Source organism: Gorilla gorilla, chromosome 10 (genome assembly GCF_029281585.2).
Source record: "Gorilla gorilla gorilla isolate KB3781 chromosome 10, NHGRI_mGorGor1-v2.1_pri, whole genome shotgun sequence".
Classification (NCBI taxonomy): Eukaryota; Metazoa; Chordata; class Mammalia; order Primates; family Hominidae; genus Gorilla; species Gorilla gorilla.
Genome location: NC_073234.2, coordinates 124977075 through 125001780, shown reverse-complemented (window position 1 = coordinate 125001780; position 24706 = coordinate 124977075). Strand labels below are relative to the sequence as shown.

Sequence of the window (24706 nt, the reverse complement as noted above, 5' to 3'; positions counted from 1 at the left end):
GAGGAAAACATGCAGGTCCGAGCCCCACTCCGGTCAAATACATCCGAATCCAGAAAAACGAGCCTGAGCACAGAAAGCTAAAAAATCGCAGTGAGCCTGCACACAGAGCCGCACCCAGCAGACACACGTAGGGGCTAAGAGCAGGCTCTGGAGTCCATTTGAATCCGGCCTCAGATGCTGATGAGTTGTGTGGCCTTGCACCAGTTACTCGATCTCTCTGACCTTTGGTTTCCTGGTCTGTAAAGCGGGGATGAGACCAGCAATGACACTGAGGTCGGGGCAGAGATGAGAAGGGGTGATGCGTAAACACGCCTAGTCCACAGTGAGCGTTCAGTATTAATTAGTATTACTGCTTTATGCGTTGTGTTTTGAAGGGAAGGGGCAGGGAACAGCCATCAGTGATCTGGGGCCATTTCTACAAGTTAAGCTGGGGTAGGCGTCCTCCCTTCACTCTCACGTTCCCAGCAGTGATCCCAGGCCCGGCCCAAGGCTGGCGTGGGGGTGGAGCTCGGCTCCTGCTCCTCTCACCCTGCAGGAAGACAACAGCAGGGAAGGCCGCCAGCTGCCCCCTAGTGGCCAACGGCAGACGCGCACTGAATCGCTTTCACCTCATCCTGAAATCCCTGCGCCGGCCCCCACCTTTCCACTCGGCCTCTTTGCAGGTCCGTGGGTCCCAGAGGTTCTGGCTGGCAAGGCACCAACTACAAGGGTTTCCTGATGGCTAATGGCATTTCGGAAAGCACCAAGCTGACTGCAATATAAAGTTCAAATAGGGCCGGTGGGGGGTGGGGGTGGGGAGTGCCAGGCACCCGGGCCAGAACATTTGAGTCTGTTTTCTCTATCCAGCCAGTTCATTTCAGAAAGGAAGGCGCGCCCCAGCAGCGATGGCAGGTTCTGCTTTCCTGTCTTACACAGGTCTGTGCTCTCGTGGGTGCTTGTGATTCTGGAGCTAGGAAGCTCAACTTTTCCCTCCGCAGCAGCAGCCTGGAGTTGTGCTGATGGACTGAGAGCCGTGTCCCAGTCCCTCTCCAGCAAGGGCCATCTGGGAAAAGCCACCTCATCCCCAAGACACACAACAAACTGACCCCAAACCCTTATTTCCCTCCATTGCTGAAGAGCTCCATGGAGGAAACAGCTGGAGAGGGGACAGGGACAGAGGAAGGTGCTGGTGGCCTGGAGTCTCTACTGTTGACACAAAATCTTTTTATTCCCCATTTGCCATCTTTTCCACAAACCTCTCAGGTACAGATTGGAAGAAAGTGCACATAAACCCTGCCTTATTTAACCAGGCCCACCACCTCCGGGACAGCCCCTAGGGGAGCCCCATCCCGCTAGGTAGAAGGGAAGGCCACACCAAGTGCTGAGTGAGCCACCCAGACAGCAGGTGCTCTGGGAGGGAGGGGCGACAAGGGGTAGGGGAAGCCTTCCTGGAGGAGGAGGGAGAGGCCTGGCCCTGAGAGACAGGGGGCGGTCCCTGAAAAGGGAGAGAGAAGGCACACTTCTCCGGGAACCAGGCCCTAGCATCTGAGCATCAGACCCAGGCGGCCAGGAAGAACACAGGCCAAGGCGGGGGCCTGAAGCAGATGGGACTGTGGGAGCTTCAGGGAAGCAGCCCTTCTCGCCTCAGGTCTGGAGTCTCAGACGACCCTCCTGGGCCTCCTGCTCGGCTGGCTCCAGAGGATGCAGAGGGCAGACCATGCCTCCCTAGGTCCCACCGCTGGGACTGCAGAGCTCGGCTGGCATCGCCAAGCGGCTGGGGCCTCTCCAGCAGTGTCAGGAGCTGGGCGCTCGCTGGCCAGCACAGAGTCGAACTGCAGCCCCCAGAATAATCCAGAAAGGGGCATCTGGGTGGGGCTGCAGTGTCGTGGGCTCCTCTCAGAGGCCATCCAGGGCTTGCTGGACTCGGCTGTCCAGGGAGGTGGCTGAGTGGATGGAGACGCCGGGGGCACCGATGCTGGTTTCCAAGCAGTCAAAGCCACAGCTGGTCAGGGCCTGCTTCGTGGCCTCCACTTCTGGCTGCTCCAGCCCTGAGGGGAGGGAAGGCAGGTCACCCTTGACAACTCTCTGCTCCGTGGGAGAAGCTCATCATATTCAAGGCAAAAGCTCAGGCCTTCCTGCTGTGCCTTCCTGGCTGTGACCCACCTGAGCCAACAGGCCATAAAGCCCAGGGTTACCTGCAGCCCCTCCGTGCACTGGAATGCCCAGCCTTGCACCCCCAGGGGTTTAGGGAGCAAGAGTTAAAAACATGGGTTCTCAAGTCACAAGACTTGGCCTTGCCTTGTACTGGCCGTGTGGCCTCAGACAAGTGACTTCCCCTCTCTTAGTCTCAGTCTCCTCATCTGGGATGGGGCTAATGATGACTCCCCGTGCAGACCTCAGGGAGGCTTAAAGGAAATAACACAGGTAAAGTGCCTGGCACAACACCTGGCACAGCGGGCACACTCCAGAAATGTCAAGTCCCACCATCGTCATGGGCTCTGAACTAGGAACCAACAGTTGGGGTTGGCTGGAGTGAGGATGTGGCCACCTCCTGAGGCCTGGGAGCCATCATGGAGTGTGAGGGGATGTCTGGAGCCTAAGGGGGCTCAGTGCAAAGCAGAGGGGAAAGGAAGGATGAAGAACAGAGAGGAGGAGATAAAGACAGAAAGAGAAAGAAGGAAGGAAGGAGGGGACAAGGAGCACAGAGGGAAATGGAGGCAGGTGGGACCGGTTAGTGCCTACTGTAGGCCAGGAGCGAGCCTGAGGGCAGAGGTAGGTGTCAGGTGGTTAAACACTAGCAGAAGCCCCTTGCCAGGCCCCCAGGCACCAGGGAGCTTCCTAAGCCAAGCCCATTACTCGGTCTTGCTCTTTCCCCAGACCAACGGGAAGGAAACCCTTTCGTTTTGTAGCAAAATCAACCGCATCCTGACCACATCAAGGGGTACAAGTGGGGCAAGGTTAGGCAGACGTGGAGAGTGACAATGCCCTGGTTACTTCCCAAGCTTGTGGGGACAGCCCCGATGACAGGCGCCCCAGCCACAGCCCAGCCCTGCATCAGGCTCTCTAGGTGCACTTTCCTGCTTGAATCTGGGCAACGATCTTGCAAGCTAGATACTCTCATCCTTATTTTACCAATGAGGAAGCAAAGACCAGAGGTTAACTAACTTGCCCAAGGCCACACAGCGGAGCTGAGACCTGTTTCCAGGTCTCTTTTTCCTTTCAAGGGAATTCTCCAGGTGGACCCCTCTTAGGAGCCCAGGCTGGCAGCCTGGCCCACCTACCCCGGGATACCTGGCTTGAGGAGTGTGATGCCACAGCCACCACCGCCTGCGCCAGTCAGCTTGCTGTGAAGTCCGCGGGCCCTGGTCACCTGGCAGAGCTGGTCCAGAGAGGCGTGGCCCACGCCGAGGGCATTCAGATGGTGCTGGTTCATGTCAATGAGCTCCTAGGGGAGAAGGTTCCATCTGTTCCCACTTGGCCTGCCTGAGGCCAAGGTCCTATGCCCACCCCTGAGCCTGCCTCATCCATCTGACAGTTGTTGGCTGGAGACAGCCAACGGCTTTGCCTACCTGGCACCCTGGCCCTCTCCACTTGTAAAAGAATCCTTCTGCCCTGCAGCGTTTCTCACGGAGCTTGGGTAGAGCTGAGCGTACCTTCACCACAGCAGTGAGCACATATCCTAGGGCTGGTCACAGAATCCTCTGGCACTGGTGACTGATCAGGGATGGGCATGTGGCCCAAGCTGGGCCAATCACAGCCCTCCCAGGGTTTCCTCTGCCCCTTCCCACTAGAGCTGCTAAAATAATTAACTTCAGACACAAGTCGCCAAGATGACCTATCTTGCCACATGGTCAGGTATTACGTGGCAGATGGACAGATTCCCGACACATTGTTTCAGCCCCTGGATCGAGCTATACCTGAAGCCATTTACCTCTGGTCTTCTCAGTTGAGAGCCAATACATTCCCTTTCTACAAAAGTCTGGTTGAAATGGATTTCTGCCATTTGCAAGAGAAAAAGTTTCAAATAATATGCCTCCCTACAGCTGCCTTGGGGACTGGTTTCAGAATAAGAACTAGGTGTAACTCCAGCAAGGCCATAAGCAGGGAAACAGCTGTTTGTCTAGGTTTCTTCAGTTATGCAGGATAAACTTCCTGCTCTTTAAGGATCCAACAAGATGCACGTGGATGAAAAAATAAAACTCACAGCTTCCACTGCCCAGGCACCCAGTAGTTAGATTTCATTTACCAAACACCCACAACGTGCTGGGGCTCTAAGGATGGGTGCCCAGCCATGGTCCCAGCCAACAGGAAGTAAAAACCACGGGATTTGGAGTCAAGTAGGCCTGTGTTCGAGTCTCTGCTCTGCCCCTTTTTGGTCATGTGTCCTTGGGCAAGGTCTTCTGCACTGGGTCTGTCTCCTGCTTGTAAACCGGGGTCATAAGAGTATCTGCCTCAGCAGGGTGTGGTGGCACACGTCTTTAATCCCAGCACTTTGGGAGGTCGAGGCGGGTGGATCACTTGAGGTCAGGAGTTTGAGACCAGCCTGGCCAACATGGCGAAACCCCATCTCTACTAAATATACAAAAATCAGCCACGTATGTTGGCGCGTGCCTGTAATCCCAGCTACTCAGGAGGCTGCGGCACGAGGATCATTTGAACCTGGGAGGATGCAATGAGCTAAGATTGTGCCACTGCACTCCAGCCTGGGCGACAGAGCAAGATGACTCTGTCTCAAAAAAAAAAAAAAATCTGCTTCTTTGCCCTGAGACGAAACAAGGTGAGTTTTCTGTTCAATGCCTGGCACGAGATATGTGCTATTAGTATTTTTATGGGTAAGTTAGCATCATCCCCACTTTACAAAAGGGGAAACAGAGGCTCAGAGAAGAAGTGACTTGCCCACGATCACTGAGCTAGTAGGTACCAAGTTGGCACTGGAAGGCGGGTCTGCCTGACATGAAGCTCCTGTCTACCCTGCCTCTGAGAGCACCCCCTGGCATTCCTCACTTCTGTGTGAAGCTCTGTTCCAGGGCACCTGGATTGCCTGTATACCAGGAGTTGCCGATCACTGAGGCATCTCTGCGGAGGCCCACCTAGCTCTCCCGCATGGGGATGGCCGGTCGGGCAGGGTTGGAGTGGCCCTCCCCGACAGCCTGCCTCATACCTCGCTCTGCACCAAGCTCACCATTTTTGACAAATGAGCAGACAGGCATGATGGCCTGGTGGCAGCCCCAGGTGCCTCTCACCAGTCTGATGGGCTGGATGTGAGAGAAGACTTCTGGGGGCCGCTCTCTGCGCCTGAGCACCAGGTGTCACGTTGCCGAGGCAGGTTCCAGACACCTGTCACATTCTGATCCAAAATCTGTCAAGGATCAGATGACAGGTTGTGACACAGGAGAACAGTTCGCTGGTTTGAGTGCAAAGCTGTCCAGGAGCCGAGTTGCACATTTCAGCGGCTGCCACAGCCAAAAATACACACAATGTATAATCAACGTGCTGTTCCGTGGCATTCTCCAGGGGCTCGACAGGGTGTATTTTAGGCAGTATTCTATCATTATTAATTTCCTACTCGGGGGACTGTGTTCCCTCCTTTCTACGTGGAAGGAATCGAGAGCTAGAAAGACAAAGACTGAGGGAATGAGGGCAGAAACACAGGAATTCGATGGAGGCTCTGCCCTGGCACATAGTAGGTGCTCATGACAGATCTGTTGAATAAAGGGACAGACCAGTCCGTCGGCTGGACCCCTGGCTCGGCCACTCACTAGCCGGATAACCTTGGGGGGAGTCTCTCTTCAGGCCTCAGTTTTTACATCTGTAAAATAGGGATAAGACACCTACTTCACAGGGAGGTGGCTGTGAGGATCAAGTGAAAAGAATCATTTGTAAAAGGCTTGCTTTAGTGACAGCTTCCACTCAGCACAGGGGCTACAGACTCGAATGCCCACAGGGGGACCGGGAGACACCAGGCAATGACTACAGAGTGCGGGGCGCGGGGAGGGACTGTGGTGACATGGAGACCGCACGCCCCTCTCCTGTCCCTTCACTGACGGCTGCTGCACAGCCACGGCAGCTAGGGGCCACCCGATCCTCTCATTCTGCAAGGGCAGCCAGATGGCTAACAGCCCATATTCACCAGGCCAGGTGGACTGTGTCCAGGGGGAGCCTGGGCTCTTTGGTTCCCTAAGGTCATAGCACACCAGACATTGTGCTTGCGTGTCACCCATGAGACTCCAAGCATTTTTTTTGCGTGTGTGAGACAAGGTCTCATTCTGTCGCCCAGGCTACAAACTTGACCTCCTGGGCTCAAGTGATCCTCCTGCCTCAGCCTCTCGAGTAGCTGGGACTACCGACACGTACCATCATGTCTGGCTAACTTTTTTATTTTTTGTAGAGACAGAGTTTCACCACATTGCCCAGCCTGGTCTTGAACTCCTGGGCTCAAGCAATCCACCTGCCTTGGCCTCCCAAAGTGCTAATACTACAGGTGAACCACTGCGCCCGTCTAATCTGAGCATTCTTAAGACACTCTAGCGAGGCCACACGTCCAGCAGAAGTGGAGCTGGGATTCACACACAGGCCTGATCACACCCAAAGTACGAGGTCACAACCTCTACACTAGAATTATGCAAATGGCAGTGGATGGGGTTGCGATGATGAAAAAACAATGTTAGGATCTGTCTGACCCAAAGCAGGCAGTTGACAAGTAGTTGTTGAATGCACCCATGAAGTTAGCAATAGCAGGAGAGTGACCAAGAAGTCACCCCTGCACCGACAGAGCACTCTGCATAAGCCACATCCCCATCTACCTACGTGGGCCGGAGCTCCTTAGAAGTGACCCAAACCTGTTCCATTGCACTTAGCACGAGCCAGGCCCTGGCCTCCCTTGCACTCTCCCAATTACTCGGAATCACCCGGGAAGAGGCCTGAAAATAAGATACGCTTATATGGCACACACAGACCTGGGCCCAGCTGAGAGCATAGGCCAGAGGCAGGTCCTGACCTCTATGTGCTAGCTTCCGGGGGATTCTGAGCACAGCCAGATTGCAGAGCCACTGCCTTGGACAGTGGTGTGGACTCAGTAACCCTGGTTCCCGCAGACAGGCTCTTACTTCCAGCACGACGTACTGCTCCGGGGCTGGGGCTTCCCCCATCTCTCCCAGCACGCGCTCACACTCCAGGGAGATGGCATCTATTGAGGTCAGGAGAGGGGCCACGATCTCTGGGAACTGGAGAAAAAAAGAAGGAACGGCTGGTGAGGCCTGGGGGCAGGCAGATGCAGGACAGCTGCCTCAGCAGTGGGGTGGAGGGAGGAGGTGTTCACACAGCCCGTGCCCATCCTCTGGGGAAACCACCTCTCTTCTGAGCCTGTTTTTTTGCCTTCCCAGCTGCAAAGTCAGTGTGTCTAACGAGCCTGACCACTGTCATTTTCCTGGCCAGGCTACGGGCACGGACGGTACCTTCTTTTCTGCCAAAACCACCTCCCTGAGGGCCCCCACAACCCACCATACCCCCTATAACCCATCAGCCAGAGGGAGACCTCGAAAATCCAGATGTAATTGTGTCCTGGCCTTCCTGAAACCTGCCCAAGAAGGGAACAAGAGTCACCTTGAGCAGCCTGTTTCTGACGCCAGCCACAAGGGCCCTGGTATTGCGAGGGACTTTGGTGTTGGTCAGCAGGATCTGGAGAGCTGGCGACCTGCAGGGTGAAATGGAGGCAGGTCCACACTGAACTCAAGATGGAGGAGCTGGGACAGGACTGGGAGCAGTCCAGGAAGCCGCCCCACCCCGATACAGAGGAAGAAGGGAGGCACAAGAGGTGACACTGGATTGGGGGAGCATGGGGCTCCTGCTGCTGGCCACAGCTGCGCCTCCATCCCAGGCACCGGTTGGGTGGCCATTCTCCCTTGGCTTTTCACTCATTTATTCATTCAACTTCAACTGGGACCTACAACATGCTAGGCACAGCGTGGCCTTGGGGCCGGGGCCAGAGAGGGGATAGGGTAGAAGGGCCGAGAAGGTTTTCCTGACATGACATGGACACTGAGAACTGAGGAAGGGTAAGAAGCCACCAAGCAAAGCTAGAAGGGTGAGGATTTCTGGCAGTTGGAGCAGCCTGTGTGAGCCTGGAGGTGGCGGAACCCGGCACAGTCATCCAGTGAGAAATTCAAAGTGGCTATGGCAGAGTACAAGGAGGGGGCGAAGGTTCACTTGTGTGGGTCACCCCCACGAAGCTGGAGTTTTAGAAAGACCAAGCAACAGGCCCTGAAATGGATCACACAGAGGGAAGATGCCCAGGCTAGCTGGTGCAAGCAGCGCCACGCACGGGCTCGGTAAATGCAGGGAGGGCAGGGTTGCAGAGGAGGATGGTCCCCAGCACGCTGAGCCCATTCTTGCCCTACCTCAATGGTGCCCGGACGAGCAGCCCTGGTCTAAAACCAGATGTAGAGTCAGTCATCCCCTTGGCTGCCCTCTGGCACATAGACGTGTCCCAGGCAGCCACGTTGAGCTGACTCTCTAGCATGACCCTGTGGTCCTCACCTGCCCCGGAGGAGCTGCGTAAATCCCTCCTAAAGCCACAATCCCAACTGTCCTTGTAGTGAGCTGTCTTTGAGGGCTCAAGCTGACATTTCTTGCCATCCAACCTGCCTTTCAGAGGGCTGCAGGCTGGGATGGAGGGTGGGGGATTTGGATGAGCTCTGGCCCGAGACAGCTGGAGACGGGCAGAGCCCTTGATACCTTTATTCGCTGTCTTCACAGTTCAAGATTGTAAAATCCAATAGGGCTGGAAAGGGCTGCCAGAAACCTGCTTTATCTCACTGCCCATAAGCCCATGAAATTAATATCGATTCTCAGCCTTGGAGGCTGGCTTTTTTTTTTTTTTAAACTTTACAAAAGATGAACATTCTATTTGGCTTTTCTCTTCCCTTCTAAGACAAGCCATTCCTCAAAAGGGCAGCGTTCTGGGAGGCCGCATCTTGATCCACTTCACAAACAATGCATTTTTTCTTTACAGAGAGGCACCACGCATGGTTGGTGGGGGGAAGCTCCTTAAGCCATCCATGGGATTAACATGGAGTCTGGCCCCCAGCTTCTCCGTGAAGCCGCCATCTGCTCCCGTGGCACCCCACAGCAGGCAGCAAAGGTTGGTTTGCTCCATGCTCCCATCTAGCCAGGCGGGAGGAGTTTGGGTGTTGCATCTTCATCTTTCTTAGACAAGTCCTCTGCAGACAGGCCTGTCACCAGCCCCACCAGATCCAGGGCTCATACCCATCCAGCGGCCACCATGCAGGGGGTAAGCCTGGTAAGCGCTCCTGTGATCCGGGCTTGGCCACTGCCCCAGCCTCTTCTTCTCTCCTTGCTCCCCAGGCTGCTCACTCCACTCAGCCACTCTGACCTCCCAGCTACTGTGTCACACGGCAGGCAGTGTGCTCTTGTCTCAGGACCTTTGCACCGCGCTTCCTCTGCCAGGGACCAGCCCCGCCCCATAGCGGCGTGACTCATTCAGGTTTCTGCTCAATGTTCCTTCATCAGCAGCCCCCGACCCCCCATCCAATCGGACCCCTCCTTCTCTTTGTAGCCTCTGACCCTGCCTTGTTTCCTAAAGGTGCTTAAGACTGCCTGATATGCTCTCACAGACAACTGATTTTTTCTCCTCTCCCAACAAAGTATGAGTTCCACGGAGGCGGGGCTTTGTTTTGTTCCCTGCGGAGGCCCCGGTACTCAGCACGCAGTAGGTGCTTAATGATACTTGTGGAAAGGATGAATGAACTCGGCCAGCAAACAGGTAAGCACTTCAGAGCCACCGCTTCTGACTGTATGTTCAAGATCCCCCTAAGTAAACGAGGAGCTGGAGGTCTGGGAGAAGTGACTCACCCGAGGGCACCAGCTGGCAAGTGGGAGAGCTGGACTCAAACCTAGGCCTGCGGACCCAGCGCCTCCGCCCAGCACACCAGCAACGCCTGGCCATTCCCCTGCCTGCCCCGCTTGGAAAGCCTCCTCATTCATCTCCTGATGCCCCCAGTAGACCGTACACTCAGTGCCCAGCCCACGTCTTCATCAGTTTTCTAGCTCCAGGGCCTAGTCCAGTGCTTAGGCCACGAGTGGCTCTCAGGAGACACTGAAGGAATGAAATGCCACCACTTCCATGAATGATTCCCCAGGCTCGCAGCCAGATCTAAGACGCCTGTCACTGTCACCCACAGCAGCTTCACAACCCTTCAGGTGTCTTCTCTCTGACGATTACAGTGACCGCCTTCCCCATCAGACCGTGGGCTCCTGAAGACAGGCCGGGACCCGGGCATTTGAGACTCCTCCACGTGATCCAGCTCTGGTTCCACATGGATCCGGGGCAGTGGCAGACCAGCTTCACCTGGGTGCCCGAGGCTCTCCTGACAACTGCTGGAGCAACCCGAGGAAGCTGTTCCACGCTCCTACTGGCTTCTGCAGAGTGCAAAGGTTGGCGGCAAGGGTGATTCTGCCTCCCAGGGGACACTGAGCAATGTCTGGAGACGTTTTTGATTGCCACGCTGAGGGTGCTACTGGCATCTAGTGGGTAGGGGCTGGGGATGGCTACAATGCACAGGGCGGCCCCACCACAAAGAATAACCCAGCCCCAAATCTCAATAGTGCCAACGCTGACAACCCTGACGTACAGCCTTGGAAAGGGAGGCGTGGCTGAGCTGGGACAGAAAGATCCCAGAGAACTAGCCAGGGGCCCAGGTGTGGCGCTGTGGCAGGCCAGGTTACTGAGCCACTAATGGAGTGGCCCAGCTGGCAGGGGCTGCAGGCCAGGACCTGCCACTCATCCATGAAGACCGCCCTGAGTAAAGAAGAGAGAGCCCCAGGACCCTTACTGATGCGAAAAGGCCCATGGAGGTGGCAAAGTGCCCTGGGACAAACACCACCCCACAACTTGATCAAGGGCTTAGGGAACAGTCAAAAAGGCACCTGGCTCCCCTCTGCCATGTGTTTCATTCCAGGCACCCAACAATTCCGCCGTGGGTGCAAACAGAACAGAGGATGCTGAAATCGCAAACAGAACAGAGAATGCTGAAATCGCACATACACGTTTGTGATTCCAATGATTCCAGCGGGAGGGACACAGAAACATAAAACAGGCTGAGAGTCTCCAAATGTCACTTCTGCTCCAAGCCCCTCCCAAACCTCCCTCCAGCTTCCATCCTGCCTCTGCCCTGTGTGCCTCCATCATGGTGACTCTCACATTGTCCTGTGGCGGCTTTTGTGTGTGTCTGGCCCCACCCCCACAAGCAGACTGAGAGTCCTTGGAAACTGTACCCAAGCTTCATCTCTCCATTCCTACGCCCCAGTGCAGCATCATCGGGAACACAGGAAGTAATGGATTCTTGTTTACTAAGCAAATACAGGAATGAATGAATGAGCAGCTGAGAGTCTACGGGCACAGCCATGCATGACTTTCCCTTTCTGATATCTCTGCAATTTAAGAGCTGAAGGGGAGAAGGAAAGACCAGGTCTTCCCCACCACCCCTGCTTCCTTGCAGCTAGTGGACTGTGAGGGCCACATTGGGGGATGAAGAGCCAGGGACACCTGCCTCCTATGGTACTTCCCAAAGGTGCAGAGCTCTGCCCCCTGCACACATCGATGCAGCCATGGCTGAATGTGCTGCTCCACCCCCAGGTTACCTCTTTAAGGATGAAATCTTCCCTTGATGGTATCGGAGGGCTCCTCCTAAAGAGAAAAACCAGCGGGTCAGAGCTATGGGAAAAGCTAACATATCTGTGCTCCTTGGGAGAGAGGTTGAACTTTGGGTTGGGTTCATTTTGCCCCATTCAGGAAAGAGGCTAAGTAATGAGTCAGCCCAGCTTCAGTTACAAAAGGTGCAGGAGGGCAAAAGGTCCTCGAAGCCCCACCAGGAAGCTCTTGCCAGGCCTTGGATTCCTGGGTCCCCCTCCCTCCAGACTGTCCAGCTTCCCCCGACAGGCCACATGGTGAAGGTGGGGCCCGGGACACAGCATCTGGGCCCTGTAAGCAAGAGTTCTTGCCAGAGGGGAGGCCACCTAGGTGGTGTGCAAACTCCACAGCAACGGCTCTGCATCCTGAACCTACAACTCCCTTGGGGAGCTCGTGGAAGCTGCAGCTTCCCAGGCCCCAGTTCCACCCCTGGAGATTCTGATTCAGGGGGTGTGAGACAGGGCCCCAAGATTTCTCCCCATTCCCCCCAAAACAGGAAAATGCTATTTTTTCCAGAATCCATTGATTCGATTCCTCCCAAACCAGCACAGACTCTTGGGCACCTACCATTGTAATAAGAATTTTTAAAATAACAACAATAAAATAAACCTGAGGCCACACCTACCCCACGTGCTGACAGCATTGTCCACTCCGGAGGGGTTCCCGTGAATCATTCTCTCCCCTTGGAAGGCCCACTTGTTAATTAGCTCCAAATCCTCCTTGGGCCACCTGAAGACACAGATGTTCATCTTTACTGTGGCAGTGAGGAGTGCGGCTGGGGAGGGGTCACCTGGGGCTGTGCTGGGCAGGCCAAGGGGCATAGGAGCTTGGGCCCTTCAGCTCAGAAAGAACAAGTCCACTTGAACCTCTCCAGCTATGGAGCGTGCCAAGTGTGTGCCCTTCCCTCTGAAGCCCACCTGGCGCAGTCAAAACAGCCTGGGCTTTGGACTCCCGTGGTCCTACTTTGCCTTTTTTCTTTTTTTTTTGAGACGGAGTCTCACTCTGTCACCCAGGCTGGAGTGCAGTGGTGCAATCTCAGCTCACTTTCTCCCGGGTTCAAGCAATTCTCCTGCCTCAGCCTCCCGAGCAGCTGGGACAACAGGTGCACAACAGCACGCCCAGCTAATTTTTGTATTTTTTAGTAGAGACGGGGTTTCACCATATTGGACAGGCTGGTCTCGAACGCCCGCTTTGGCCTCCCAAAGTGCTGGGATTACAGGCATGAGCCACCGCACCTGGCCCCTACTTTGCCTCTTACTAGCTAAGTGACTCTGGGCCTGTTATCTAACCTCTCTGAGCCTCACTATCCTTCCCTGGAGAATTGGAACCCCCACCCTCCTCAGAGGCTAGCTGCATGTGTGTGTAATGATGGCAAGGTGTCCACAAGCAGCAGGTGGCAACTGCCACTATAACAGACCTCTGCATAAGCGTCCACACCTGAACTAAGCCTGCCTTTAAGAAGAACGGGCAGAGGTGTGACTCTTTCCCAGGGCCCTGCAAGTAGATCCAAAGCACGATCATTATGAATTCAAATCCCAGGAGCCCCAGAGACCCCTGGGGGGGCCAGGCTCGTCCCAACCATGTCTGGATCTCTCCCAAGCACGTGGCCTCACTGCCTTCCATGGACCAGGTGCGGGCTCACAAACAGTTTAAATGAACAGACCCAAAACACATGAGTATGGAACAAGACAAAATGATCAACCCCACTTCCCCACTCTTCTCTCAGCTTTTGTTTCCTTTCTGCAGATTCCCTTCCTCATGAAACAGCAGAAGCTAAAGGTGGTTTTCTGACCTCTGAGAATGATGTGGCTCAGTGGCAGAGTTATGGAGTAAGCAGTTAGCCTAGTTTTGTTTTTTTGAGATGGAGTTTCGCTCTTGTCCCCCAGGCTGGAGTGGCACGATCTCAGCTCACTGCAACCTCTGCCTCCTGGGTTCAAGTGATTTTACCTCAGCCTCCCGAGTAGCTGGGATTACAGGCGCCTGCCACCACGCCTGGCTAATGTTTGTATTTTTAGTAGAGATGGGTTTTTGCTGTGTTGGCCAGGCTGGTCTCGAACTCCTGACCTGAAGCGATCTGCCTACCTCAGCCTCCCAAAGTGCTGGGATTACAGGCGTGAGCCACCGTGCCCAGCCAGTGAGCCCTTTTTGGAGCCCATCCTACCACTGACTCACTGGGCATCTGTGAGCAACTGCTTCACCTTAAACCCTGTTTTCTCATCCATAAAACAGGGATAATAGTGTCTATCTCACGGAGGATATTGAGATGGAAAAAATACACAAGTGCTTTGTGTAATGCCCAGGAGATAGGATGGGCTCCCAGGAGATAGGCTGTCTGGGGTCACAGCACCTGGGGGCCTGGTTCAATCACTTACTTGCTGTGAGCCCTGAGCAAGTCAATTACCTGCTCTGAGTCTCTTTCTTCATCTGCCAAATAAGGATTTTTACGGACTTGGCAACTCACATGGTAGCTGTGAGACTATGATGAATAATGAGTTAACATCAGTTAACATACTATTGATTAGCATGTGCCAAACATTGTGCTAAATGCTTTCTCAAATGGACCATTGAGAAATGGTTCATAATCCTCCCAATTGTGCCCTACAGGGAAGGTATAATAATTATCCTGTTTCTTACAGAAACGGAAACTGAGGCTTGGATGGGTCAAACAGCATCCTGGAGATCACAGTGCTACTCACTGCTGGGTCAGGACCACATCTGCTGACTTGGAGCCCAAGCTCTTAGCTACTAACTTAATGGTGCCAACAAGATACACTCACTTATTCATTCAGCATTTACTGAGCAACTGCTATGTGCCTGTGACTAAGCTCCTAGTAGGGAGCAAAACAGACAAGGTCCCTGACTTCTTGGAGCTTAGAGTCTAATGGAGAAAGTGAAGGTCAGTAAGCGATCAGTATTCAAATACAAACAAATCCATGACACTGCAATATGTGACTTCAAAGCAGGTGTTTCTCAACAGGTGCTGGAGAGGATGTGGAGAAATAGGAACACTTTTACACTGTTGGTGGGACTGTAAACTAGTTCAACCATTGTGGAAGTCAGTGTGGCGATTCCTCAGGGATGTAGAACTAGAAATACCATTTGACCCAGCCATCGCATTACTGGGTATATACCCAAAGGACTATAAATCATGCTGCTATAAAGACACATGCACATGTATGTTTATTGTGGCACTATTCACAATAGCAAAGACTTGGAACCCACCCAAATGTCCAACAATGATAGACTGGATTAAGAAAATGTGGCACATATACACCATGGAACACTATGCAGCCATAAAAAATGATGAGTTCATGTCCTTTGTAGGGACATGGATGAAATTGGAAATCATCATTCTCAGTAAACTATCGCAAGAACAAAAAACCAAACACCGCATATTCTCACTCATAGGTGGGAATTGAACAATGAGAACACATGGACACAGGAAGGGGAACATCACACTCTGGGGACTGTTGTGGGATGGGGGGAGGGGGGAGGGATAGCATTAGGAGATATACCTAATGCTAAATGATGAGTTAATGGGTGCAGCACACCAGCATGGCACATGTATACATATGTAACTAACCTGCACATTGTGCACATGTACCCTAAAACTTAGAGTATAATAATAATAAAAGAAAAAAAAAAACAGACCAAGGATCCAGAGCTACCTAATTACATTTAATAAATGATAATATAGTTAAAAAAAAAAAACACAAAAACAAACCAGGTGTTTCTGTAAGAGTACTATGGGCTGAATTGCCGGGGGCTGGGGCGGGGTGGTGGTGCTTGAAGGACAAGGGGAGCCAGCTGGGCAAGGTGCGTGTGTGGGGTGCATTCCAGACACACCACTTGTGCAGCACTGGAACCACACCAGAGCTGGCTGGCCCTTCCCAGGGACCAACAGGTGGCAGCGTGCCTGGGATGAAGTGAGTGATGGAGGCGGGGGAAGGTAACTCAGGCAGCTGATCTAGCCCAGGGCCTGGCCCTCTCAACAAATGTGAGTCTTCCTCCTGCTCTACACAGTTTGTTTTTTAGGGGGCTCAGATTTGAGTCTTCAAAGGAGACTGGGCTCCAGTCCTTTCCGACTCAGAAACACATGATGGGTGGGGTGTGGTGGGGTAGGGTGGGGTGGGAGGTCTACTCTCCCTAAGGGTTCTGAGAAGGAATGACTGGCCTTCAGGGGAAGGTGGGAGAAACGGTTAGAAGCAGCGTAAGAACACACACACGTGCAAGCGCACACACACAGTCACCCTCCACCTTTTGAAAGACAGGGCCAGTCCGTTGGCCCGCGGAGAATCACTTGAACCTGGAGGCAGAGGTTGCAGTGAGCCAAGATCACACCACTGCACTCCAGCCTGGGTGACAGAGCGAGACTCCGTCTCAAAAAACAAACAAACAAACAAACAAACCAAGATCAGAAAACAAAACAAAACAAAACAAAAACAAGCCCAGGAAGAGGACAGAGCTCTGCATTTGGGGGCCTCATCCACAACTCCTGGTCCCGGGACAAACTGCGTAACCTCTGCGCACTGGGTGGTTTCTCAAGGAACATTCTCCTAATGATAGAAATGGTCTGTGGTCAAGCCTGTCTGGACAGGCCTCACTGACTCAAGTGGTCAGTAGGAACGCAGAGAGGTGACATGCCCTCCGTGGAGACGGCCCCGTAGGAGGAGAGACACCCTAGTCTAATGGGCACACCCCTTAATGTGGATTTCTCAGCACACTCTTAGTTTCTTTCATAACCATGTGGTAAAACTGGACAATCACCCCTAGGGCACTGTCATTACCATACAGAGGAGAACACTGTCCTAGCCTGAGTCAATGCAGAGGTCGGAGGGTTCACCTAACCCGCTGCCCTCTAGATCTGGACTCCAGCTCTTTCCACCATACCATCGGCGCTTGAACCCAACAGAGCCAAGATGGGGGTGAGCAGAGGTGGTGGAGAGCAGGAGAGAAAAGCTCAGACTCTGAGTTCAAATCCCACTCTGCCAGCACTAGCTGTGTGGCCCTGGGCCAGCCATTTGACCTCTTGGGGCTCAGCTTCCTCACGTTAAAATGGCCACTATGACACCTCTCGCCTCACAGGGAGGTGGTGAGGTCTCAGTGAGAGAAGCCACGCCTCTGTCTTGCCGTGCAGGAGGGACACTGGCCAGGTAAGGACCATGGTTACCTGTTGACGCAATCCCCATCCTTCAGCGGGTTTGCAATCTCCTCGCACGCAGTCAGGAGGGCTGCTGCCAGACACACCGAGTAGGCAGCGCTGGAGCCCAAGCCCGCCCCGGGGGGCAGCTCCGACCACACTACGATATCCAGGCTCGGCAGGGCCCTGAAACACACCAGGGTGTGAAACGTGACTCTCCCGCAGAGCAATGGGGTGCCAGCACTGAACCAGGGGCCAGGCCCAGGCCTGACTCCAAGCATCTGGTCCAGTTTTCTCAACTGGGGGAGAATTCCTGACCCCAAATGTATCCCTATTGAACATCAGGAACTCATGCTGAATCAGACAACTAGAAAACAGGTATCAGGTTCATTTAAATCCCTGGGTCATCCAACCAGAGCCCTTCCCAGAAGCACCTGGCAAGCTGTCAACCCCTTTCTCCCACCTCCTTCCTGTGCCCACATGCTAGGCTTTTCTGTGGGCCTGCTCTGAGCACAGGCTGGCCCCTCTGCCTGCAATAGCCGTGCACCTCCTTATCCCCCAGAGAAATCCCTACCCATCTTTCAAGGCCTTATCAAATGTCGCTTCCACTGTGACACTTTCCGTAGCTACCCACAAAGACCCTCCTGGCTCCCCTTCTAGGACCCCCGCCTGCCCTCCCTCCCTCCACCACTGCCTCACCACCGCACACTAGGATTGTGTGGTCACCGGGGCCTCTCCCGCCAGACGGTGCTCCCCAACCATGTGTAACACGGGTCTGCTTTTGATCACCAGAAAGGTCCGAATCGCTACATCTTACATGTATTTCCCCCAAGCGAGAACTGTCAAACTTCGTGTTTGGTAATTTCCACGAAGTGCTTTTCCCATTTCCCAAATAGAAAAATTGTAATAATGTGTGTCTTCAAATTCCACGTACCCACCCCACCCAGCCTGGAAGATTCTGGAATGCCCCTCACCCACTTAAGGGGACATGCCTCTCTCAAGTTGAAATTCTGCTTCGGACAGCAAGTATCAGGCCGTTTCCGAATGTGTCCTCAGCATAGGGCCTGGCCGCTGAGCCAGCATCTGCTGCTCAAGGGAAGGGCTGCCCCTTGAGGTTTTCCCTTTGGGTTCTGGACAAAAAACAAAACAAAACAAAAAAACAACAACAGAGAGGCTGGGGCCGGGTGCAGTCGCTCATGCCTCTAATCCCAGCACTTTCAGAGGCCAAGGCAGTTGGATCACATGAGCCCAGGAGTTTGAGACCAGCCTGGGCAACACAGTGAGACTCCATCTCTACAAAAATTTAAAAATTAGCCAGGCGTGGTGGTGCGCACCTGTAGTCCCAGCTACTTGGGAGGCTGAGGCGGAAGGATCACTTGAGCCTGGGAGGTCGAGGCTGGAGTCAGCTGAGATCGTACCACTGCGTTCCAGCCTGAGCAACAGAGAGACCCTGTCTCAAAAAATAGGCATGCCATATATACCGTGTCTGGCAGGGTGCCTGGCACATGATGAGGACAGCCAATGGCTGCTGCTCTAGAAGAGAGCATGTGCATTCTCCAGCAGCAATGACAGAAACTCTTCCTTTTTCTCCATGGGAGGCTGAATCTGGACTCCTTCCCCAGACCACGCACACACCTCTGCTTCCGGCAGATGGACAGGTATAAGTAAAGAAAGGCCAGCACAGCCAGGCGCTCGGTGACAGCACAGTCGTCAGGCAAGCCTGCAACCTCCTTTAGTTTCTCCACTTGTTCTGAGGTGGGTGTTGTGACATCACCTTGCTCTGTTCCACAGGCAAACAAGCAAACACAAGTGGGTGAGAGGGACTTTGGTGCTTTATAAACAACAGAACACAGAAAATCGACTAGTCACTGGAATCGGAACATGGATGGACACGAATTTATGGTCTGAACCCCACACCCAAGTCTGTTCATTGGCTTTAGGCAGACTTGGGTTTGAGTCCCAACTGTGCCATTTACTGACCATGTGACTTAACCTCCCTGAACCTGTTTCCCACCTTGGTAAAACAGGGATAACAACAGTGCCTCTTCTTACGGTTGTCAGGAACGTAAAGTTAAATAAGGGGTGTAAACTTTTTAGCACAGCACCTGGCATGTAGTAAGTGCTAATTAACAGTAGTTTTAAGGTCGGGTGCAGGCGCTTATGCCTGTAACCCCAGTACTTTGGGAGGCTGAGGTGGGCAGATCACTTGAGCCTAGGAGTTTGAGACCAGCCTAGGTAACATGGCGAAACCCCAAGTCTACAGAAAGTACAAAAACTAGCCAGGCACGGTGGCGCACACCTGTGGTCCCAGCTACTCAGAAGGCTGAGGCAGGAGGATCGCTTGAGCCCAGGAGGTTGAAGAAACAGTGAGCTGTGGTTGCACCACTGCACTCCAGGCTGCATAACAGAGTGAGACCCTCTCTCAAAAAAAAAAAAAAAAAAAAAAAATTGTAGTCTTAAAACAAACACACACAGACACACACAGAGAATGCTGGCTCAATCACACAAGGGCCTAGGTTTCACCTTCCATTGTATAAAACCAAAATCAAAAGAGTGTTAAGTTAACCCCCCAAAATATTTCCCTCCTCCAAAAGATAATCGTCGGGAATAGGACAGTGTAAATGTGAGGCGGTGCCTGGGCAGAAGGGGAAGGTGAGGCAGGTTGTTCCCAGGGATGTATAGGAACCTGGGCCACTTTCCTCTGAGACACTGAGAAGGCAGAGCCTTTCTGGCCAGCTCACCTTTACAAATCACTCGCTGAGCCTCAGGTCACATTCTCAAGGGACTGGGAAATGGAACTGGGCATGCGTGTGTTAGGAAACTTCGGGCACCGGTTAAGAACTGGGTAAATATGTGTTGAATGGATTAATGATATACTCAAATGGCCAAGTCATGGCATCATTGAGAACCCAGGTATTTCAGAGCTTTGTAATGGAGATGGAACAGCTGTTAAGAGCCTGGACTTTGGGGCTAGGAGAAACCTGGGTCTGAATCCTTTCAGTGTCACCAACAAGTGTAACCTGAGCCACTTGACCTCTGAACTTTAATTTTCAGATCTGTACAATGGGGATGAATACCACCACCTACTTCCAGGGAATGCTGGCGAATTCTAAGAGTGCTAACATATGTGAACAGACTTAGTGCCTGGCACACATAAGTGCCCAATAAGTGTTCACTGTAGTAGCAGGGTGCAGTGGTATGTGCTTATATTCCCAGCTACTCGGGAGGCTAAGGCAGAAGAACACTTGAGCCCAGGAATTTGGGACCAGCCTGGGCAACATAGTAAGACCCTGCCTCTTAAAAAAAAAAAAAAGTTCAATGTTTATTACTATCAGGAGGGAGCAAAAGGACACTGAAAGAAAGATGGTAGATCTTTGCAACCTAGAAGATGGTATGTCTCCCAGAGCTCCAAAACTAACAAGCCCTTCCCTACATAATGCATTCTGTGTCGCACCCCTAATGCCTGCCTCCAGTGTCGTCGGATCCTCACGGCAGCCCTCAGTCAGGAAACATGTCTCTGCTCCAAGGCCCAAAAGATGAAGTGACCTGCCCCAGGTTCACTGAGGGAGTTGGAGTGGTCTGAGACATGTTCCCCCACACCTGGCTGCTTCTACCCCAAGCTACTGACATACACAAGTTGCAGCTGGTTCTCAGGAGGCATTTCTGGTCTGGCTGGGTGGCCCTGTGCACCTTGGAAAGCAAGTTCCATGTGCTCTGGCTGGTTGTTTTCAGATGCACGCTCCAAAGGAGTGGCTTTTAACTGAGGTGTCCCCAGAATCACCCAAGGAACCCCTTTCAAAAACTCCTACCACCACTACCAACTCCCAATAAGAGAGGGGCAGAGCCAGGAGCCCATCCATCTGTACTGGTTAAAACAAAAACCACCACCACCATCACAAAAAACTCTTGGCTGATTCCAAGATATGATGAAGTTAAAAAGGGCTACTCTAAAATGAGGATTTTGGCTGGGCACAGTGGCTCTCACCTGTAACCCCAGCACTTTGGGAGCCCAAGGTGGGAAGTGGAAAACTGCTTGAGCCCAGGAGTTCCAGACCAGCCTGGGCAACACAGTGAGACCCCATCTCAACAAGTGAAATGAGAATTTTCAACTCTTCCTCCATCCCCATACGGCATATGGGAGTGACTGTGGTTTCTCATGGGGAATGGGAAGCAGGTGTCAAGGGTTCAGGTGCAGTGTAAGGAAAAAACCCAAAAAGATTCTCATTTACCCCATCCTGGCTGAGAAACACTGTTCCAAAGAGCAAGGCTTCATTCAGCCCAGGGAGCAGACAGTAAACTGACAACAGAGAAAACACACGTCAGCTCTGGGGCAGGTGCAGGGGACTCCACTGATGGAAAAAGCTGGCCTGCTTATGAGTGGATGAAATCTTCACAGTGCTGTCAAAAATCAGCACACACACCTGACACACAAAGAAAAAATCGGTACTTCTGAATGGTTTATATGGCCTGACCCAATTTTGGTTAAAAAACCAAGATATCTCCCTGTCTCTATCAATCTTTCTATCAGTCTACAGAAAATCACCCAGAAGGATTAATGCCTAAATGCTTGGAGTCATTACTGGGGTCAGGGAAAGGAGAAGGGAAATAATAGGTGATTTTTTAAATTACAAGGTCCCAGTATTGACTATATTTTCCAATAATAAGCATAGGTAACTTGTACTTTTATTAAATTTTTTTTTTTTTTTTTTTGAGATGGAGTCTTGCTCTGTCCCCCAGTCTGGAGTGCAATGGCGCAATCTTGGCTCACTGCAACCTCTGCCTCCCAGGTTCAAGCGATTCTCCTACCTCAGCCTCCTGAGTAGCTGAGATTACAGGTGTGTGCCACCACACCCAGCTAATTTTTGTATTTTTAGTAGAGACAGGGTTTCGACATGTTGGCCAGGCTGGTCTCGAACTCCTGACCTCAGATGATCTGCCCGCCTTGGCCTCCCAAAGTGCTGGAATTACAGGCATGAGCCACTGTGCCTGGCCTACTTTTATCAATTTTTAATTATACAAAATGCCAATATATTCTCCTCATTTAAAACATGTGTCACTTTGTCTACTCTCTGGCCCTAGGTCTCTCCCAGGAGAACTAATCACCACTGCCAATCTGATGTCTATGCCCCCGAGACCTTTTCTATCATTTATACACATATTTATACTTAAATACGTATGTTTGCTGTTTTGCATTTTTTTCACTGAATAGGCCTTGATGATCTGTCCACAACAGCCCACAGAGATCCAATGCATTGTTTTACACTTATAAATTTAAAAAAAAATAAAATGAATGAAGCTAATTTTATGTCAGGGTAGAAAACACCCTGGAAATAGCTGGCCCCTGGCTCCCTTGGGGACAGCCCAGGATACCTGGCCAGCTGCCCTCTCTGTAGGCTCTTACCACACCTGGTTTCTCCTCCTTGCACTCACCCAGAAAGCTTGTGTCCAGTGACTGAAGCCTGGCCACATCCCAGGCCCGCTTGATACCAATGTTGGGTAAGCTGAGGTCCACTTTCCCATTGCTGTGGGGTTGAAGCCGGAGGAATGTTCTCAAGTTCAAGGATACAGCCAGTGCTACCTATAGAATAAATGACAAAAGCAATAAGCCTGAGGGTGAGTGGCAAAGGGGCCAAGACCCACGTGCTAAGAAGAGAGCAAACATAAGGACAGAGGCCACTCCTAGCCATGCCCTTGCCAGACACTGCTAATCAACCTTGGCATGCTCTCCCACTAAGCCTGGGCACAGCCACCATCGATCAGCTAAAAGTTAAAATCCACTTTGCCTTCTGCCTGCAAAATTTCAGAGGTTCTCAACACCAAGGAATCACTTCCCCATAATCACCATGTTTTCAATAAGAAATATAAGAACATAAAGAATAGCAGTGAGAAGCCAGGTGTGGTGGCTCATATCTGTAATCCCAGCACTTTGGGAGGCCAAGGCAAGAGGATCACTTGAGCCCAGGAGTTCGAGACCAGCGTGGTGTCAGACCACGTCTCTACAGAAAAATAAAAAAATTAGTGGGGCATGGTGGTACACACCTGTGGTCCCAGCTACTTGGGAGGCTGAGGTTGGAGGCTGCAGTGAGCCATGATCGCAAGATTGCACTCCGGTGACAGAGCAAGACTGTCTCAGGAAAAAAAAAAAAAAAAGCAGAGAGCAGCAGAGGTGGTTTCAGACAGACTTAGGTTCACACCAAGCTCTACCAAGGTATATAGGACTCGGATCAAGTTACCACTTCTCTCCTAAGCCTCAGTTTGCACATTTGTAAAACAGGATAATAAAAGGGTATGCCTTGGGGGTAGTTGTAAGGGTAAAATGAGATAATGGATGTTTTCAACTCCTTTGCTAGATCATCCTTCCAACTTCTAAATGTCTTAGTGCCCCGGAGCTCAGTTCTCAAACCTCTTTCCTTCTGCATCAAAGCTCACTCCTAGGTGATCTCATTCCACTCACAGGGCTTTATATTATAATCATCTTTTTGCTATCATACCGAGCGAGGCCCAAGAATCCCTTCAGTGGGCATAAGAAATCTTTTCCTTGCCTGGCTGGGGAGAACCTGATCTCTCTGATCTGCTCCCAAGCTGTGCCTCAGGGTGTCCTTTTACCTTCTTACAAAATTAGCATCAAGGAGAAGGGGTACCCAATCCTTAAAGGCTCTAATGGCTTTGTACCTTGCCATGTACCACGGCATGTTCTCCGTGAAGGATGACTTTCCCCGGAGCAGACACCAGTAGGACTTCTGACAACATGGCTCCTGGGAATCCTAAAAGGGAAAGCCAATGAGAAGAGCAAAGATCTCTAGATGTCAGAACCAGCAGGAAGAGATCTTAGAACACCTAGTTCAAGCCCATCATAATAACAAAAAAGGTAGTTACCGTCCAGCACTTGCTACGTACCAGAAAGGCAATGCAGGAGTCAACTGGACACATCCAACAGATCTGGGTTCAAATGCCAGCTCTTCCACTCCCCAGTGATGTCATCATCTTAGTTAACTCACTTAAATGGCTATGAACCTCGGTTTCCCCACACGTTATATGGAGAGAAAATAACCGTACCTACCTCGGTGGATGTTAGGAAGGTTAAATTAACGCAAGGGAAACACTTGGCGGTGTCTGGCACCTACTAATCATTCAATTACTGAGAGCTACTTATTACTGGCTCTGTTCTTCGTTTCAGCTTTTACAACTACTACTATTAAAGTTAGAAATTTACATGAAATCATGGAGCAGAAAGAACTCTTTGCTGGACGTTTAGGCTGTTTCCAATGTGTCACAATTATAAACAAGGCTGCAGAAAACACCCAGTACGCCTCGTTTTGCACACTTAAATGAGTATTTCTGCAGGACAGAGTCCTAGAACGGAGCTTGCAGGGTCTATAGGTGTGTACAATTTACACTTTTAAAAATAACGCAAAATTATTCTCCGCTTAAGACTTTACGTAGATTACCTTACGCTAAGATTCAGGTGTACTATGAGCTAAGTACTATCGTGATCCCCATTTCTTAGAAAAACTGAGGCTCAGAGCGGGGAATCCCCTTGCTTGTCAAGCTCAAAATCACGACTGTCAGATTGAGGTCGCCGACCCCTCGGGGCAAGACTCTCAGAGCTGGGGAAACTCAGCCACAGAAGCTGGACGCCTGGCTCAGCGTCGTCCTGGGTCTAGGACCTCGCGCTACCCGGCCGCCCGACCCTGGCCTCTCACCTGCCGCCGCCGCCTCCCCGGCCGCCGCCCCTCCGCGCCGAAGCCGGAGCAGCTCCCCAACTCCCACAACCCAGAGCGCGCGTGCCTCAAGGGGAGGAGGCTTTGTACTTCAGGCCAGCCAATCAGAGCGCGCGAGCCCGGAGTACCTTTACCAATAGGCTTGAACATTGGTCAATA

At 52.2% G+C, this 24706-nt stretch overlaps 1 protein-coding gene across 8 annotated transcripts; it reads right to left on the bottom strand.

Moving 5' to 3' along the window:
* Positions 1-1183: 1183 nt before the first annotated feature.
* Positions 1184-24635, bottom strand: MVK (mevalonate kinase). 8 transcript variants are annotated; one of them, XM_055358994.2, is made up of 12 exons: positions 24530-24633; positions 23499-23590; positions 22257-22404; positions 18462-18606; positions 16857-17012; positions 12312-12415; positions 11638-11683; positions 11272-11346; positions 7582-7672; positions 7086-7202; positions 3271-3424; positions 1184-2027 (listed from the first exon to the last, which is right to left on the bottom strand). In XM_055358994.2, the coding sequence occupies exons 2-12, from the start codon at positions 23574-23576 to the stop codon at positions 1876-1878; spliced, it is 1266 nt and encodes a 421-aa protein (XP_055214969.1). In that variant the 5' UTR covers positions 23577-23590; positions 24530-24633; the 3' UTR covers positions 1184-1875. The 8 variants fall into 8 exon arrangements, 7 of the variants coding, with proteins under 7 accessions (XP_055214969.1, XP_004053917.2, XP_018894511.3 ...); XM_004053869.5 differs by lacking the exon at positions 11272-11346 and having other exon boundaries at positions 24530-24635; XM_019038966.4 differs by lacking the exon at positions 11272-11346 and having other exon boundaries at positions 3261-3424.
* Between the last annotated feature and the right edge of the window lie 71 nt (positions 24636-24706).

Coding starts and splice junctions, on each gene's coding strand:
- MVK (XM_055358994.2), bottom strand. CDS start 23,576: ATGTTGTCAGAAGTCCTACTGGTGTCTGCTCCGGGGAAAGTCATCCTT. Junction 18,607..22,256: donor ACTGGACACAAGCTTTCTGG/GTGAGTGCAAGG, acceptor CCTGTGGAACAG/AGCAAGGTGATGTCACAACA. Junction 3,425..7,085: donor AGCAGTACGTCGTGCTGGAA/GTAAGAGCCTGT, acceptor CTTCTCCCCTAG/GAGCTCATTGACATGAACCA.